General features: G+C 39.1%; 1 protein-coding gene and 1 long non-coding RNA gene across 4 annotated transcripts in view; one reads left to right on the forward strand and one right to left on the reverse strand.

Annotated features, from left to right (window-relative positions):
- The window catches only part of Rc3h2 (ring finger and CCCH-type domains 2), a 68,354-nt gene extending 60,632 nt beyond the window's left edge, over nt 1-7,722 (forward strand). For 2 of the 3 annotated variants that reach the window (XM_052726607.1, XM_052726606.1), the window contains one exon: nt 1-7,722. In XM_052726607.1, the coding sequence (XP_052582567.1) occupies nt 1-196 (196 nt within the window). In that variant the 3' untranslated portion in view covers nt 197-7,722. The other variant, XM_052726609.1, reaches the window with a different exon arrangement.
- A 3,562-nt stretch (nt 7,723-11,284) lies between these two features.
- On the reverse strand, nt 11,285-19,898 carry LOC128102659 (uncharacterized). Its single transcript, XR_008215477.1, has 3 exons — nt 19,784-19,898; nt 19,495-19,658; nt 11,285-12,994 (listed from the first exon to the last, which is right to left on the reverse strand). It is a non-coding gene; the product is annotated as an uncharacterized LOC128102659 (long non-coding RNA).
- Nucleotides 19,899-19,911: the final 13 nt, after the last annotated feature.

The raw sequence follows: 19,911 nt of genomic DNA on the forward strand, positions 1-19,911 counted from the left end.
GGAGGAGCAAAAAACAATTCTGCCGGTAACGTCTTGCTTTAGCCAGCCACTCCCAGTGTCTATTAGCAGTGCAGGCTGCCTCCCCATCACCACATCTGTCAGTGCTGGCAACCTCATTCTGAAAACTCATGTTATGTCTGAAGATAAAAACGACTTTTTAAAACCTATTGCAAATGGGAAGATGGTTAACAGCTGAAAGGAGGCTCATCTTTCAAATTTGTGACCACACCATGGAAGCATTTACACTAGCTTTTTATATATATAATATATATTATATAATGTATATTTTTTTTAAAAAAAAGATATTACTGGGGGCATCCATTTCCTGTGGACTCTTTGATACTTCAAGCCCTCTTGCATTAGCATTATGAAAAAAAAAAAAAGAAAATTTACTTTACTAGGGTAACGTTCACTTTCCAGAAATTATTGGAATTTGGACAACATTTAACTTAAGCTTCAAGCAGCTTTTTATGAGTTTGTAGCAATCCGGTGCAGTAACTGAGCCATTTCCTATTTTAAATGGCTTCTACAGTAAATTAACAACTCAGTTATTAAACTAGCAGGATCCTACAATGATACATCTAGTGAAAGTAGAGTTAATTAACTAATTTATTTCTATTTTATGTTTCACTGAGAGAAATTTCCATCTCATTCCAGCTGCTTTATTTATCTTTTTTATTGGACTTTGCATGGATTTTTCTTTTCCTTTTCTTTTTTCTTTTTCATTTTTTGAAGAGTGGAGTTAGTTGTTCTTACCATAGAGTTTTACAGGGTTATATAGTAGCTTTCTTTACTGCATTATATGTAGAAGTGTGGTGCAGTGCTTTTATCTGTAGCATTTAATTTTTTTAATTTTCCATTTTCAAGACTAGTTTCTGCTTTATTAATATTTATACACAGGCTACTTGTTGAAGTAATTAATTAAAAATATAACCAAGTGCCTAAGTCTTTCAGCTGATGTACTAGATATTAAATTCTCCTAAGTTATGCAGAATCGTTTTTACAATTTTGATAAATTATGCACTAATATAATGGCAATTTTTTAAAATGCAGATTTAAGCCTGTACATTATTGAATCTGATGACTTGGCAAAAGAATCAGGTGCTTTCAGCTTTCTTGAGAAAACCCTGTATGTAGCGTTTGCACTGACTAACAAGATGGTATTGCTGGGTCTTTAATTTAAAGAAATTAATTTGGGTGTTCATTGCATTATTTTAGTTAGATATTGTTTATTGTTAACTTCATGTTGGGTTTAATTTTCCTTGTTTTCTGACTGTTAGGTTGATAAGACTTTGAACCATGTAGTAGTAGAACATTGGCTAACATTTATCCATACTTAAAAACATGAATAATTTCCGCCCTGCCATAATGTGACTGAAATTTTCACTTGGCATCTGAAAATATGCAGTATGTTCAACCAGCCATGTCTCAGATTTGTGGATGGTATTTTATTGAAGCTTAAATTTCAGTCAACTTTTGAAAACAAAAGCTGGGCATTCCTTCCTGGTGGTAATCTTACCTATAGTTTTTTGTTGTTGTTGTTGTTTGTTTGTTTGTTTTGTTTTGTTTTTCCTCTATTTCTTTAAGGTTAGTTTGACTTTCATTATTTTTAATTAACTTCTGTGAAGTTGTTTACTCTAAAAATTGTACTGGAATATTTTAAGCCAAGCTGATCTTTCACCAGGTGTACTGTATGTAAGGGCTTCTCCTGCTAGCAAGATGCTTAAACAGGATCATGTTATTGGTCGTCTGAGCTATTTAGTTATTTTACAAAAACCACAGCATTGTAAGATTTTGATAAAAGTTTTGTGCACATTTCCAGGGGTGGGAGGGTTGACATTTCCCTGAAATTTCTTGATTGGAATGAGTAAATACTGGTGTTTGATAACTGTCTTAATGAACATGCTCATAAGGTGACTGATAAGTTGTAAATAATACCTGAGAAACAAAGGGGTAGTTTTGATATTCTGGTGTCAGTATGGAAGATCTTACACATTTATTTAATGCTTAAGTGTATGAAGATGTTTGTTTGTAGCATAACAGCACAGTAGCCTTGACTTAGTTTCCTTTGGTTAGTACTGTACCTTTTTGCCATGGCCAGTGCTCCCTATCCCTACAAAGACATTTTATTTATTTCACTCTGTAACCTGAAATGAATAGGAACAAGAGTTTTAAACCATGTTACATTAACTTATTTCTGACATTATAAATTAGCCTAGGATATTACAGGAACATGATTGTTATATAATTTATATCAGAACCTTTCTATGAATATGAGCTTATTACATTTGAAATGCTTCCAGTCTTTTTTTTTTTTTTTCTGTTTGTAATTCCAAAAAGGTTATGTAAACCAGTCTGTCTTTTTCATGGATATTTAATAGTGAGATCTTCCATGTTGAAGGTAATGTATTTTTTTTTAAGATTTTAAAATTGCTATTTTGTTACAAAATAGAGACCTATTAACAGTTGAGAGCTCCTTATGTGCCCTCAGGGAAAGAACCCTCTGTGCAACAGAACTAGACAAACATCTTCAGCACTTTCTGAGGGTGATAATATACTACATAAATTGATCTTGTGTATTTAACCTTATCTTTTTAATTTTAAAATTGAAATTTTGAAGCGTGGTTGTGCTCTGCTGGAGGGGTTGGGATGCTTAGGTGTTTGCCTACTTGTTCAGTAAATTACATTTGCATCAGTATGTATACCTGCCAACCTTATTGGTATGTCTCAAACACTTAAAGTAATGCTTGTCTTGCAGCAGATGATCCCACAAAATAATAACTCCCTATTCTTCAATTTTTACTCTTTCTCACTAACAACATAGGAATTGTTTCTGTGTTGATGTTATTATGTATTGCATCTTTTATGTGGTGACAACCTACTGTCTGTTTTGGTGGGTTTAATGTGAAATAAAGCCATTGGATCTCTGCCACTTGAGAAGAAAGAACAGTTCATCTGACCTTTCTTCAAAGTAGTACCTACTGATGTCATAGAGGAAAATAGTACAAACAGACCTAGAACATGGCTTTTAAAATTGAGGGCAATCATCACTTTGACCCTTTATCAAGACATTATGTGTACCTGCCAACCTTATTGGTATGTCTCAAACACTTAAAGTAATGCTTGTCTTGCATTTGGGATCAGAGGCTACAATGCAATAGAAGAGAAAATTTGTAATGTTGATATCTAAACTGCATGTGTTGCCTATGGGTGTAACCAGGAAAAAGCAGTCTGAAGTCTGAAAAGCAGAAAAATGGTGTGGGTTTCCTTACGTTTTGTTTCTGTTTTTCTTTCCAATTTCTGAGTCCAGTTCCTAGTCAGTGTGCCACATTCAGATGCTGTGAATATAACATCATTAGTCTTGTGTGGGGTCATTTCATTTTATGAATTCTAAGAGTTCTATGTGTATTCCTTCTACTTGGTACTTAAACAAATCAGATTCTCTTGCCTTTGCTACCATGACTTATTTCAATGCCATGCAACAAACCAGTATATGTGGGGACAGTTGTACATTGTAATTTTCAAAAAAAGGTAGCTCTTTAGGCCCGTGGCACTGATTCTCTCCTTTCATAGCTTTTTGCTCTAATAAGAGAATTAAATGAAACCTCTCGTACAAAAAAATAAAATTTCCCATTTGTATGGATCCTAGTCACTTTGACCCAGATTTCAAGTTGATGCTAAGTTACAAAGCACATCCTGATTTTATATACAGAAGATTGCAGAATGCAATGATTTGTAGGACTTTTGAATGGGATCATTTAACCATTTGAAAAAATTTGTTTAAAAACCATATACCCTACTTTTGAATTTTAGATGTGATACAGCCCATGTTGTCTTTTTAGCCAGGGTTGGAACTTGTAACAGTCAGATTCAGTATATGATTTCAGCTATGAATCTGAGTATTTCTTCCCTTATTTCTTTGAGTTGTTTTCTGAGCAGACTGTCACCAATATTGGTAACAAATCATTAAAGAGAAAAGTTGCATTGCAGCTATGTATTAGTGTCCTAGAACTTTCTTTGTGTTTTGGTGAATCAAGAGTACTGATGGGATCACTTACTGTAACTCCTTCTACAGAAGGGCCCCTTCTGCAAGCAGAACACAAATGAACATGCTCAAGGAGTATCCCGTTTTCTAGAGATTAAGTTTGCTAGTAACTCCTTTACACTGGCTCTTTCTTTGTATCCCTTTGCTGGCAAGGGAGTACAAGGAGTCAAACCACAGATCAGAACACCCACATTTGAGTGGAGAGTTATTTTTACTCTAAGGGGAGTTATTCCCCCAAGTCTGAAACTGGCGATTATTTTTTTTCTCTTATATTAAATTTTAAAAATATTCCCTAAACCAGTGAAAAACAGACACTGGCTGCACTTAGTACTGCCAAAAGCCAAGGTCATTTGCACATATTCCATCAACCTGTCAAGAATTAGGCCTCACTTTATAACCCACGGCATGGAAGTGCATGCATTCTCTTAGCTGGGCAAACAATTATACTGTAGTTGTGATACAACACATGTGGCTTTTATTTGTACTGCACATACCCACTGTACAGCCACTTGGGAGTATCGTGGTTAGCTTGCAGCAACTGCTGTCTGCATTTATACTGTTTATTGCATATTCTTTTCCCTGGAAGTGAAAGAAAAATGTTTTTCTTGTTGCATTGATTACATTTTATAAATTTGCTTAGCTGGAAAGTTTGGGAAAAGAGGCCTGTTTGTCAATTGTACAACCGATTGTGAAGCTTAGTGTGAATATTTTTACGTCTGTATTAGACATTTTCTTTGCAAATCTATTGTTCGATTGAAATGTAAATGAAATTAAAGATGGTGTACACCCATCATGTAAAAAGCAGGCACCATCTCTAAGATGGATTTAATGCTCATTTTTAAGGCATATACTCAGCTTCTATTTAAAACTATAAAATAATTCTGTACAATGAAATGGGGAATATATATGGGAATAAATTCTATTCCATTTATTTCAATTTGAATTTCCAAATTGTAATGTTTCCCTTTGTGCTATAGGAATAGGATTAAAGCGGGAAGGCTAGGACTTTCTAAGGCCTGTATGTGGGGGGTGGGCAGAGACGGAACAATGAGGGTTGTGATGATAGTGAATAGCAAAGAGTGAATTCTGTGTGTTTTTGCTGTAGCACTGAAGTGAAGAGATATTAGCTTTGGCTGTTCACAAAATAGAGCATCATGATTTTCAGTGTTTGAGAGAAAAATTGATGGAAAAGTTTGCAGTACTTGACATGTATTTGCATGCACAAAATAAAATTATTTGTCCACCTTAAAAGTTGTTTGCTTAGTGTTAATGTTAAGTTTATGGTATGTTTTAGTTGTCCTAATTTTCTTGATGTTTCTTTTAAAGATGGAAAGACACTCCTTAAGTAGGGACTTAAATGATCACTTACTTCATTGGTATATCATTGGGAAGTAAGTAGGCCCAAGGAAGTTGAAATATTTAATTTTGTCTGACATTTCATTCAAAATAGAGCACTTTTAAAATGAGAGGTGGTGTAAAAAAAATAATACTGAGTTTACCATCTTTGGGAGATAATAGGACAGATTCATAAATAGGACAAAATCTTGTGTTATGAAAATATGAAAATCATTCTGTAGGCTTCAGAATTTAAAAAAAAAAAAAGGCTGAATCTCAGCACCATTGTCATTGACCCCTGGGTCCCTTTATTTATTCACCCAGCAGATGTGTCATATGCCCGTCTGTGCCGGTCTTTAAGACTATAGGTCGATGAAATGAGCTCTTTCCCTAGAAGCTCAGAGTGTAGAAATGGGAAAGACCCAAGTTGAATAGCTCAGAAAGCTACATACAAAGGGGCCATTTGTAGCTATGTTGAGCCAGAGTGGGTGCTTCTCTGTGAGGCAACCTCTGGCTAGACTTTAAATCTTGTATAACATTTTTTATCAGTAACAGGTTACCTTCATGAACCCGTGATCTTTACCTCTATTTTGTATTTTAATCCTATTTTGTATTTGAGAGGTTATGTAATTTGCCAAGATCTCATAACCAGAAAGTAATAGAGTCAGAGTTCTGCCATCTTTCTGTCTCTCAAAAAGGTAATGATGATGATAGTTGGATCCATTTTCACGTAAGTGGAAAGTGATTGAAAAAATGGGACTTCATGGAGTAATAATATAAACAGCCAGTTCTCAGAGCACTTAGTATGTTCTAGAGTTCTAAGTGTTACGATATAGATTATTGTCACCATTTCCAGATAAGAAAAGGAATATAGATACTTTTGAGAATTTGCCCAAGTTTACACTGCCAGAAGAGGGAGATAGTCATTGAATACCATACTAAAGCGATCTTAAGAGAATCTTGGATTAATAAGCTGAATGATTTAAGATTTTAGAAAGGATACTTAGGCAATAATGTGAAAGGTGAAGCTGGAGATAGACCAGCAAAGAGACTGGGTCAATACTGCAAGAAAGTGTAGACTACATGACCAACATGCAGGGTTGGAGGAAAAGAGATGAGCTTGAAGATTGGAGTTGGGAAGAACGCCTGACCAGATTTGCTGTGCAAAAAAGTGCACTAGACATCTGTACATTATTAGGTGATTGAAATTTGTTTAAAGATTACAAACCTTGTTTTGCTGAGGACAGACATAATTGTCACATGCAGTCTTGAATAAGCCCCAGAGTGACCTCAGAGTATAGGAAGAAGCAAGAAGAAAAGCCATGAAGAGGTGAACCAGGCAGAGGAAACGAGTTACTACAGGGGTAGGTCTTGTGTAGTCCTGTTGGCCTTAAACTCACAATCCTGAGTGCTAAGATCACAGGTGTACAACTTTATACTCAGCGTGGAAAGGAAGCATCATCGAAGAAATGAAATTTCAGAGAGATTTATAGTTAATCCCTGTTGAAATAACATGCTTAACAAAGTAGCTCAGATGCCCATGAGATAGCTTCATGACTAGGTCTTTAAGGATTTTCTCAAAACCAAACCTCAATGAGGATCAGATGGAGAGTAATAAGAGGTGCAGTTTAAAATAGGTATCTAAGTCCAAGAGAATGGAGATCTATTGAAGTATTTTTTAAACTATATTTTGAAATACTTATAGATTGATAGGAAGTTACAGAAAGTACAGACATCACCATGTACCCTTCACATAGTTTGTCCCATGGCAGTATCTTGCATAGCTAGTACAATATCAGAACCAGAAAACTGACATCATATGCAATCCATAGACCTTATTTACCCCTCCTCAGCTTCCTGTGTATTCACCTGTGTATGCCCACCCATGCAGTAGGGTTTATGGGTGGTTCTGATGCAATTTTCTCAAGTGTAAGTTTGTGGAAAACCTATTGCTAAAATAGCAACTGTTTCCTCTCATTCATTCTTTTCTCCCTTTATATTCACATTTTTTTTTTAAATTACTCTGAACCCTGGTAGACATTAATCCGTTCTCCATCTCTGTAATTTTGTCATGGTGATGATGTTATATAAATGAAATTATACCATATGTAACCTTCGGAAATTGGTTTTTTATTTATTTTATTTTATTTTACTGAGTTGAGCACAACTACCTTGAACTTCATCCAAGTTGCTGCATGTATTAATAGTTTGTTCCTTTATATTGCTGAGTAATATGCCATGGTATAGATATATCATGGTTTGTTTAACCATCATCCATTAAAAGGCATTTAAGTTGTTTCAAATTTCTATTACAAATAAAGCTGCTATGAACATTTGTATAAGTGCTTTTGTGTGGATATAGTTTTTATTTCTGAAATAGTGAGTAAATAAGCTGGTATTTACTGTCTACCTCTGAAGAGGATGATGAAGTGTCAACTTAGATGAATTTCCTTAAAAATTTAGTTTGCCAGGGCTGGTGAGATGGTTCAGTGGTTAAGAGCACTAGCTACTCTTCGAGAGGACCTGGGTTTCCAGCTCCCAGATGACAAATCAGAACTATGTAACTCCAGTGCTAGGGGATCTAATGTCTTCTGGGCTCCACAGGCAACAGGCACTCATGGTGTACAGACACATAGGCAGGCAAAAACCCATACACATGAAAAGAAAATTTTTAAAAATCGAGTTTGCGCACGCCTTTAATCCCAGCACTCGGGAGGCAGAGCCAGGCGGATCTCTGTGAGTTCGAGGCCAGCCTGGTCTCCAAAGCGAGTACCAGGAAAGGCGCAAAGCTACACAGAGAAACCCTGTCTTGAAAAACCAAAAAAAAAAAAAAAATCGAGTTTGCGAAAATGGATACACAAATGATAAATTGTCATTTCCATGTATTAGTTTTCTATTGTCACAATAATTACCCCCCAAACAGCAGTGTAACACAACAGTACTTCTATCTCAGATTCTGTAGGTCAGGAAGTTGAATGTGATTTAAATGGGTCCTGTGAGTCTCTTCAGAAACTGCAGTCCAAAAGTTAGTTGGCATTGCCATCGTCTTATTACTCAGATGTGGAAGGATAAGCTTCCAAGTTCACTCTTAAGATGTTTGGCAGTATCTCCTTCCTTATGAACAGTTGGAATGAAAGCCTCAGACTTTTGCTAGCTGTTTTTTGGAGCCCAGTCTGCCAGTTCCTTGCCAGAAGAGCCTCTGTAGCACATCTCACAGTAGGATGAGATTGGCTCATCTAAGTGGCAAGAAAAGCCATAGAGCATGCAAGAAAGCTGAAAAGTTAGTCTTACAACCTTATCTTGGAGTAACTGTAAGATAAAATATAGCACACTGTGGTTCAGGGAAGGGTCTCTAAGGACAAACTTGGGAAGAGGCCATTTTACAAGGCTGAGGTTCAAAACCTCAATGGAGATGCTATACTAGGCCTAGTAGGCAAAATATTGCTGGTTTACTCAGGCTAGTTGTTGGCAGGCAGAGAGCCATTCTCCAGGCCACAGGTGGATATGCAGCCTGCAGAGGAAATTGGTACCAGGTTTCTCAGCAGGTCTTTGGAAGGTGGAGGAGGGGAGCAGAAGGCTTTAAGACCCCAGTTTTGCATTGAGAGAGTACTGGAAAATTCTTAGGTTGAAGTGCCCACAAGGGACCACACGTGCTAGATGCATGAATGGAGGAGTGCTCTACTGGATGTCCTTATGTCAACATTGCTGGCCTTCCATGTGGCTGCAGTAAAGCCTCAGGTGTCCCTCCAGTACCCTCTATTGAGAAAATCCCTCAGTGTCATTGCAGGGCAGGGAGAAATCTTTGAGGAACTCTGGCCATCATCAAAGAGTTCAGACTGAAGACTGAATTGGGAACTGAGGCAGGCAGTAAATTGATCAGCCAAAGAACTTTTTTTATAAGCTACCTAGCAATTCTCTACACTTGCTAAGGAAATTGAGTTTGTTACAGAAAACCTTCCCACAAAATGCCAGACCCATTCTTAAGTCAATTCTATTAAATACTTAGAAATAACACCAATTTTACAAAAGCTCTTAAAAAAGTGGAGGAGTTAACTTCCAACTAGTTTTATTAAACCACATGTCATTTTTAGGGTTTCTGTATGTGTGGTGAAGCACCATGACTAAAAGCAGCAGGGAGAAAAAGGTTTATCTTACAACTCTCAGGTCATTCCATCACCAAGGAAAGGTAGGGCAGGAATTCAAGGCAGCAACCTGGAAGCAGGAACTGAAGCAGAAGTCATGGAAGAGTGCTAACTGGCTTGCTTCTCAGGACTACCTGCTCAGAGGCACACCACCCAGAATGGGCTTGACCTTTCTAAATCAACCTCTGATTAAGAAAATGCCCCCACAGCCTTGCCCACAGGCCAGTCTCATATCCTTCCCAGATAATGTCTAGGTTTGTGTCAACAAACCAGGATACCAAAGTAACTCTGACAATAAAACCAGACAGTGACATTACCAAAACTTCTTTTTGAACATAGATGTAAAAAGTTCTTAATATATATATAAGGATTAGTATATAAACATACGAAATACATCAAGTCCAAACATGGCTTTTTTCAGAAATGCAAGATTGGTTTTGAACTTGAAAATCTGTAATTGAGCATATTAACAGAATAAGGCTTTTATATTCTGTTATAGGGTCCCTTAAATTTTTTATTTTTTATTTTATTTATTTATTTTTTTTTTGGTTTTTCGAGACAGGGTTTCTCTGTGTAGCTTTGCGCCTCTCCTGGAACTCACCTGGTAGCCCAGGCTGGCCTCGAACTCACAGCGATCCGCCTGCCTCTGCCTCCCGAGTGCTGGGATTAAAGGCGTGCGCCACCACCGCCCGGCCCCTTAAATTTTTTTAAAAGACTTTTTAATTACATGTATGTGTATGTCTCCGTGTGGGTATGTTCATATGAGTACAGGCATCTGTGAAGGCCAGAAGAGGTGTCAGATTCCCTGGATTTGGTCTTACAAGTGATTATGAGCTGCCTGGTGTGGGTGCTGGAAACTGAATTTTGGTCCACTGCAAGAGCAGTATGGGCTTTTAACCACTGAGCCATCTCTCCAACCCTAAGTCTCTTAAAATTTAATGGAGCTCCATTCTAATTGGTATATATAGAAATAAGAAAAACACAAATGTTCTTTTTAAAAAAGTTTTAAAGTTTCATTTTATGTGTTTAAGTGTTAAGCCTCAGTGTATGTATTGTGACAGTAGGTTCTGGAAACCAAGTCCAGGTCCTCTGCAAGAGCAACAGGTGCTCTTAACTGCCCAGCCATCTCTCTAGACCCACAAATGTTTGTTTGTTATGTTTTTCAAGACAGTTTCTGTTTGTAACAGCAGCCTGGCTGTCCCAGAACTCATTCTGTAGACCAGGCTGGCCTTGAATTCACAGAGATCCACCACGCCCATCTCCCACAAATGTTTTTTTTTGTTGTTGTTTTTGTTTGTTTCTCTTTGTAGCCCTGGCTGTCATGGAACTTGCTTTGTAGACCAGGCTGGCCTTGAAAGCAAGCTTTTGTGAATTTTTTTCATGATTTAATCAGAAAGTTAATTGTTGCCTTAAGATAATACAACATCTAAAGAACATTTGACTTAAACCCATAGCAAAGATACCAGTTTAAGGTTGTTTATTCTAGATTCCAATTAAGAAAGACATTCAGTCATAACCAATGGAACCTCTCTCACAATTAAAGAGAAGGGAAGGGGGAGAAGCAGTGTGGGTGGGAGATGACCATGCCAGAGGATAGACTGGTTGTTTCAGACAGTACTAAGACTTTAATACAGTCTTACATCACTTAAAGCAGGATATACTCTGGTACACACATTGTTAGGGGATTTCGGGGAACATACTATAGAAACTAAAAAGACTGTGAGTCACCAGGCAGTGTAATCTTTATAAGACGACCATCATACATGCATGCAGTCCTTTATTGACTAAATTTACATAACAAAATAATCCAGGAAGACTTGTTATAAATGTATAAAGGAAGGTGGTCGGGTAGTGGTGTCCCATGCCTTTAATCCCAGCACTCAGGAGGAAGAAGCAGGTGGATCTCTATGAGTTTGATGCCAGTCTGGTCTACAGAGTGAGTTCCAGGACAGCCAGGGCTACACAGAAAAACCCTGTCTGGAAAAACCAACCAACCAACCAAAAAACAGCTGTTACTTTTTATGATGTTCATATGTGTGTGTATATGCATGCTGGTGCATATAGAAATAGGTGTGCATGCATGTAGTAGCCAGAGGTTGACACTGGGTGTCTTCCTCAATCACTTTCTACTTTTTTTAAACATTAAAAAAAAAACATATACTTACAGCTTACATGTCTGTATGAGTGTATATGCACGTGTGTGTGTAGTTTTTTTCTGAAGTTTTTTTCTTTCATTGTCATAACAAATGACTGCATTTTGTTAGCTTCAAACAATACAAATTTTTTATTTCACAGTTTCCACAGGGCTGAAATTTTAAGCTGTCTGTGGGCCTACATTCCTGTCTGGAGCCTCTGAGGAAGAATCCACCTCTACACTCATTTTGCTCCAGAGAGTTCAGCTCCTTGCTGTATGTCTCAAGTCCCCATCTTCTTGCAGGCCACCAGCCTCGAGGTTCTTTGTTTATTTAGACTGTCCACATTCTTTCTCAGTTCCCTTTTCATATTCAGACCAGGAACTGAAACGTTGAATTCCTTGTATACTTCAATGCTTTCTGGCTTCTGCCATGCCAGAAAACAAACAAACAAACAAACAAAACACCTTTGTTAAACATTCTACAAGGTTACTTGATTGGTTACAATGTTATTGCTGTAGAGAGTTGGAATGTTGTAGATCCAGAACCAAATAATCTTGAGGGGTGTCTTTAACATCCTTAGTATCCATTCAGTGTCCACCTCTGTCAGACCTTACATCCTGTGGCAATCAGTGAAACTATTAGAAATCTATTATCATAGCCCTAGCTTCCACCATTCCAAAAGCAATGCATGTCATCGGATAGTGTCTGAAACCTGCGGCGGAGATTTCTTTGCGTTACTCAAACCTGCCTACCTGATGTACCCACCAATATATTAGAAAAGTGTCTTCATTGATGATTTTGTTGTTGTTCTGTAACTATACAGTCTTCATGAAACTGTTGAACATGGTCTTGGTGGTGGCCTGAATTCTGGGTCATGGTCACTCATGTTTGGCTCCAGAATAAACTCTCTTCTTATTCCCTTTGAAGTGAGAATTGTATTTTGGACAAAATAAAGGGTAATTTATTTATTTTGAAGTCAAATAATTAGCAACCTTATTTATATCTGCAAAGTCCAACATTTAGCAGTGGGTTATCTCATCACATAACTGTAAAAGGTTCTGTTCTGGTGCCACATTTTGTTCTGGTGTTCTCTTGTCAATAGACAAAAGTGATGGGAAAGCCATTATTAGCAACAAGCCATTGAGTTGGAAGATGAAGGATTTTTATTCCAAATTCCTCCTTGTTGGGGTCACAGGTGCAAAGGCTATATATGGCTTCTGAGGAGTCTAAATTCAGTCATAGCTGGGTGGGCACTCTTGCAATAATCAATCCTCTCAATATGGCCTCAATGCTGTCCACAGGTCATCTGACTCTCCAGACTTGCCCATTCCTGATTTCTATAAGCCGGAAGGAAGATGACAGATTAGAAGGCCACTTGAGTGATGGTGATCTCTGATTCCCCACCCCCAGCCCCTACAATCTTCTTTTCAAGCTGACTTTATCAGTTAATTATTTGGAATGTGAACTGGGGAGTAAGACAAAAGCTGTAGTGAAAAATAGGCTTGCTAGCCGAAGGGCAGCCTTTAATCTCAGCACTCGGGAGGCAGAGACTGGGGGATCCCTGTGAGTTCCAGGGCAGCCTGGTTTACAGAGCGAGTTCCAGGACAGATTCCAAAGTTACACAGAGAAACCTTGTCTTGAAAACCAAAATAATCAAACAATTACTAATAATTAGGCTTGCTAAGTGCTGGGTGGGAACAAGCTAACCCATTCATTGGCTACATTCATTTGCTTTCTCTTGTGGGCCTTCATCAGAGTCTCTGCTTTGCATCTCTCTTGAAAGGTTCTTGTCTACTTCCTCCACACACTTCTACAGCAGAGACCTCAGCTTACACATGATCTTGAAACTAAGCTGCAGGTCCTCAAAGCAGCAGGTGGTCTGCTTGGTTAACATCTTTCCAAAGAGAACATCCTGAATAAGCCACAGGTCCCCTTTGAGTTTCTCTCCACTCCAGCTCCTACCTGGCCCTCAAGCTGGAAGTCTCCAGGCCCACACCAACCTGAGCTCCACAGTATGTCATCCCTCTACAGAACTCATATTGCAGGGGTAGTAGTGGAAGTGAGGGGGCCTGGGGAGATCTCTTGCATTCCTGAGCCTGGCCCAACCCCCAGCCTAATCCTGGGTCAACTGGGTGGACTTTGGAAGCTTAGCCAGGCCTGAGGGTCCATCACCCCCACGACCCAGTGGGAGCAAGAATGTGACATTCTAAAGTGTCTTGTCATGGAGAAGGTGGGTACCTCAAGCCATACTCTGATAGAAGAAGGCCTGTTTTAAAAACTCTTGTAAATTTAAGTCATCTGAAAAAAAAAATGAAAACTAGGTGTAAGCAGCTTCTTTTGAATGAAGTGATGGTAAATCTTCATGGCCAACTTGAAGCATGTCTCTGTCTGTGAGGGTATTTTCATAGATCGTTAGCTGAGCATGATGGCAACGTCCTACGGGCTAGGGCCCGGATGGAATAAAAACCTTGAACGCCAGATGGCCATATCTGCCCTGCCATGATGGTCTGAACCTTCTGAAATTATGAACCAAAACAAAGAATTCTTCTCTAGATATTTTGATCACAGTGACACTAATAGAAATGGATACGAATCCTTACAAGGCTGGAGAGGGCTCTGGTCAAGAGTGCATACTGCGGCCGGGCAGTGGTGGCGCACGCCTTTAATCCCAGCACTCGGGAGGCAGAGCCAGGCGGATCTCTGTGAGTTCGAGGCCAGCCTGGTCTACAGCTCGAGATCCAGGAAAGGCGCAAAGCTACACAGAGAAACCCTGTCTCGAAAAACCAAAAAAAAAAAAAAAAAAAAAAAAAAAAAAAAAAAAAAAAAAAAAGTTTAAAAAAAAAGTGCATACTGCTCTTTTAGAGGACCTAGGTTTGGTTCCCAGAACTCAAGTCAGACAGCTCACAATCATTTTCTAACTCTAGCTCCAGGAGATCTGACACTCAGGCCACCATGGGCACTGCATTAATGCATACAAACCCATATTCAAATGTGCATACACAATAAAATTACATTTACATATATTTTCTAAGTTTCTCTTCTTTCTCTTGAGTTTTATCTTAATTGATTCCTGTATCGACTGCATTCTTTCACATAAATTTTCTTAAGCTTTTCAGTTGCCTTTTTCAAATAATATAATGACAACCAACCTTTTCTAACTTCATAGTCATGTAAAAATTGTGACTTAAATAGTCTCCCCCATTGAATGTGGGCTGAACTCATTGGCTCACTTTCCCAAACCCATTGTTGGGGCTTGAATCCGGGGACATAAGCATCCTAGGCAAATAATAGTAGGTCACTTACAAGGTTGGATTATAAAAGCATGGCTTAGATCTTAGTTGCTAGTTTTTTTTTTCAGTTATTGTTTTCTTTTTTGTTTGTTTGTTTCTCGAGACAAGTTTTCTCTGTGTAGCTTAGGAGCTTGTCCTGGAACTCACTCTGTAGACCAGGCTGGCCTTGAACTCACAGAGATCCACCTGCCTCTGCCTCCCCAGTGCTGGGATTAAAGGCGTGTGCCACCACCACCTGGCTAGTTTTTTTTTTTAATTTTAAATATGTGTATATGTGTATGTCTGAGGGTGGGTTTGTGAATGTTGAATGCAGTGCTCATGGGCCCAGAAGAGGGCATCAGATCTGGACCTGGAGTTATAGGCAGCTGTATGGATCCTGGGAACAGAATTCAGTTCTTTACAAGAACAGTATATGCTCTTAAAACCTCTGTGCTATGCCTTTAATCCCAGCACTCAGGAGGCAGAGGCAGGTGGATCTCTGTGAGTTCAAGCACAGCCTGGTCTATAGACTGAGTTCCAGGATAACCAGAGCTGCTATACAGAGAAAAACCCTGTCTCGAAAAAACCAAAACCAACTAACCAACCAAACAAACAAATAAACAAACAAAAACAACAACAAAAAAAAAACCTCTGTGCTACCTCTTCAGCTCCTCCATTTTAGTTGTGGACTTTCTTCTCCTTAAATAGTTAAAAAGTGTGTGTGTGTGTGTTCACAATATGCCATGGACTCAGTTCTCTCCTTTGACTACATGGGTCTAGAATCAAACCCTAGTTGTCAGGCTTGGTGACAAGAGCCCTACCCACTGAACCATCTTGCTGGTCCTCTTCTCTTTCTTCTCTCCCTCTTCCTCTTTTTCTTCTGTCTCCTCCTATAAATGCAGTGCATGTGGGTACACACACACACACACACACACACACACACACACACACACACACACACACCCAGCAGCCAGGCACAAGACTATGAGGCCAGGCTTGTGGTGCATACCTGTAATTCCAGTACTTGGAAGGTCAGCCGGGGATACAGAATGAGGCTCCTATCTCAAAAAAAGACCCCAAACCCTAACAATACCTCCCCCCAAAAAACTCCAAAATAAGAAACCTCAAATCAAACAAACCAAAAACAAAACAAACAGAGCTGGGAAAATGGCTCAGCAGCTAAAGCGCTTGTGCTGCTCAACTATAAGGATCTGAGTTCAGATCTCAGAACGCTGGGTGGCCCACCTGTATAATTCCAGTACTTGGAAGGTGGAGATGGGATCCTTGCAAAAGCTGGTTAGTTTAAACTGGCTGTATCAGGAGCTCCAGGTTCCATGAGAGACCTTGTCTGAATAGTTTCAGTAAAGAGTGATTGGAGGACTCTAGAAGTCAACCTTCAGTCTTAATGTGCACACACATACCACACACAAGGGAAAATAAGCTTATGGGGAAACCCATGGTTAAGCCATCAAATCAGCCATCAACCATGAGTACCAGCTTGATAGTGACTTTCTGCTCTGTTGCCCTGTTGCCCCACCCCAGCTGATGCTCCAGTGAGTTTGACTTCAGTATCGTAGAGACCTTGAGCAAAGGCAGCTAGCAAGCAAGACATGCCCAGATTCCTGAGCCACATAACTCTGCAATCATGTTTTTTGTTTTCTTTGGATGTTACTAGGATATTGTATTACAGCAATGACTAATAGCTACACTTACATTTCTTGGAAGTGTAAAGAAATCCAAGGGAAATACTTTTATAAAGAAAAAAATATTGGAGGCTGGATAGATGGCTCAGAGGTTAAGAGGTTAAGATCCCAGGTCCTCAGTTCAATTCCCAACAACCACATGGTGGCTCACAACCATCTATAATGAGATCTGGTGCTCCCTTCTGGCATGTGTATATAAAATAAATAAACAGATCTTTAAAAGAAGAAAAATATTGGACTAATAATAAATGATAACCCAATTGTTTTCTAATATATTTATGTCTCATTTGTTACATGATTTTAAGGCTCAGAACTAAATTTTGACTATGTTTCTCACACACTCAGTGGTCTTTTATCATCCTCTCAATATCAGTGTAATGTGAATTTGAGATATTTTTAACATTTTCAACGTCTTAAATCTTTAATCAGGTAAGGTAGCTCATACCTGTAATCCTAGCGCATGAGAAGCTGGGGCAGCACGTTTACTGTGAGTTTCAGGCCAGCTGAGGCTACAATGTGAGACACTGTCTCGAAACACTAAACAACGGATCTTTCTGGGACTAACATTTTTTTATTTTGTTTTCAAGACAGGGTTTCTCTGTGTAGCTTTGGAGCCTGTCCTGGATCTCACTCTGTAGGCCAGGCTGGCCTTGAACTCAAAGAGATCTGCCTGTCTCTGCCTCTTCAAGTGCTGGGATTAAAGGCCACCACGCCCGGCACTTTCTATATTTTTTTTTCTGTCCAGGACTGCATCCCATTGAATAGGTCTTCCCACCTCACTTAACCTAGCCAGATGACCGTTACCGCATGTCTAAAGGCCTCGCTCTTTAGTGACACTCATTCTGTCACATTGATAACAGTCTGAACCAAATCTCAGTGACGTGCACTAGGATTATTACCACAAGTGCAAGCTCCCCACTCAAAATGTGCAGTGGATATATTTCTTTGTGACCCAAATACCCAAATTGTGATATTTGACAAGGAACTCAAATATCACAATTCCCATGATTATAATTTCATCTTCCAAGCCAGGGTAGTGCACACTTTTAATCCCAGCACTGGGGAGGCAAAGGCAGGTTCAAGGTCATAGTGATCTACAAATTTATTCATTTACCAAAATAGTATTATATAATAATAGTCCACTTTTAACCCATCAGACAAGGAGCAAATACATCATTTAAAACTACTGACCTTCACTGGGTATTGGTAGCGCATGCCTAGCACTTAGGAGGCAGAGGCAGGTGGATCTTTGTGAGTCTGAGGCCAGCCTGGTCTACAAAGAGTTTCAAGACAGCCAGAGCTGTTACACAGAGGAAACTAGTCTCGAAACACACACACACACACACACACACACACACACACACACACACACACACACCAAAAAAAAAACCAAAACAGCAAACCCACCCACCACCACCACCACCAAACAAACAACAAAAATCTGACCTTCATAATCACATGGACCAATTCCTCATCATTTATATCTCTATATATGGATGGATGTGTCTGTCTATCCATCTATCCTTCCTTCCTACTGGTTCTTTTTATCTGAAGAATTCTGACCAATAGTGAAAAAAATTGACTAGGAAAATGGCAGAGCTATTTCAAAATAGAGGTGCTTACAATATAAATAAACAACTATCATTATTTTCCTTGACAACATGAGCCACTCTCAAAGGCCAACTTCCTCACCCTATAATGACTGCTTTCCAACCTACCTCCTTGTCAATTTCTCACAGACTCATCTTGGTTTCTCAACATTTCACTTTCCCCACCTCTTTATAAATCAGTAAGTTTTTAAACCTTTGTTGACACACATCTATTAACTTCTTCATTTGAGTAAATGTTTGAATGTAAATAATTTACCACCTCCATCTTATTTGGGAAGAGCCCCCCCCCCCCAGTGTGTGTGTGTGTGTGTGTGTGTGTGTGTGTGTGTGTGTGTGTGTGTGTGAGTGGGCTGGAGGATGCAGTCTCTGATAGCCTGACTAGCTTCTAAAGAAAATGTGCACGTAGACAAATTTGCAGTAACATTTAGGTGATCCTGGAACCATAAATTGTGAACCTCCTTTTTCAAATTAAGAACCCTATTTTAAACAGTATTTTATATAAACCTAGCATATTCTATATGATTTAATTTGTGTACGGTTTTTAATGAGAAATTGCACAGTTGTGTATTGGACATCCCAACTAAGGCTCACAGTTCGAAATCATGTTAACAAAGGTTTAACAAAACTTTGCATAGATAGTTTTCTTTATCTAGAATTTTCAAAGGTTATTACCGTGCATAACTGCAGTAAATTATGTAAATTATTGATTTAACAACTGTTTAACTAATATTAGTTGATAGGAGTTATTCAAATTTCTTCAGTTGTCTATGCCCTTTTCCTGTCGTAATCCAGTTCGGATATCAGAAAGCTTTTGGTTGTTAAGGGCTTGGATTTGTAGTTTTTAAGTTTTAATTTCTGTCCTTTGGGTTACTTATTCTTGAAGAAATTAATGTTTTGTTGTTTTTTGTTTTCGAAACAGTATTTATCTGTGTAACAGCCTTGGCTGTTCTGGAACTCTCTTTGTAGACCAGGCTGGCCTCGAACTCACACAGATACCCTCCCCCCCTCCCGCCAAGGGCTGGGATTAAAGGCATACGGCACCACTGCCCGGCTGAAATTAATGCTTTTGAGCCATTTCTTCGCTTTTTCTTTTTTATTTATTTATTTTTTATTTTGCAATACAATTCAGTTCTACATATCAGCCACGGATTCCCTTGTTCTCCCCCCTCCCGTCCCCCTCACCTTCCCCCCAGTCCCCCCCCCCCCCCATTCCCATCTCCTCCAGGGCAAAGCCTCCCCACAGACTGAGATCAACCTGGTAGACTCAGTTCAGGTAGGTTTCTCTATGTAGCTTTGGAGCCTGTCCTGGAGCTCGCTCTGTAGACCAGGCTGGCCTCGAACTCACAGAGATCCTCCTGGCCCTGCCTCCCGCCCGAGTGCTGGGATTAAAGGCGTGCGCCGCCGCCGCCCGGCTCATTTCTTCGTTTTAATAGTCATGATTTTAAAAACAAAAACAAACAAGAAAATGCATTTAGAACTTGTTTCGAAACTTGAAAGTTGATAACATTTTCTTATATACAAAGTTGGAAATTCATAGCTCAAACCTAATCTCGAAGTGTTTTGTCCTAAAATAGGACCGGTAGCTTCTCCTCAGACGCCGGGATAAGCTTCTTGTGATTGGGCAGCGTGCGTCCGTCATGACGCCGGAAGGCCACCTGATTGGTCCGCACAG

The sequence above is a fragment of the Peromyscus californicus genome, unplaced genomic scaffold (assembly GCF_007827085.1).
Source record: "Peromyscus californicus insignis strain IS unplaced genomic scaffold, ASM782708v3 Scaffold_7__1_contigs__length_154581171, whole genome shotgun sequence".
In the NCBI taxonomy this organism is placed as follows: domain Eukaryota; kingdom Metazoa; phylum Chordata; class Mammalia; order Rodentia; family Cricetidae; genus Peromyscus; species Peromyscus californicus.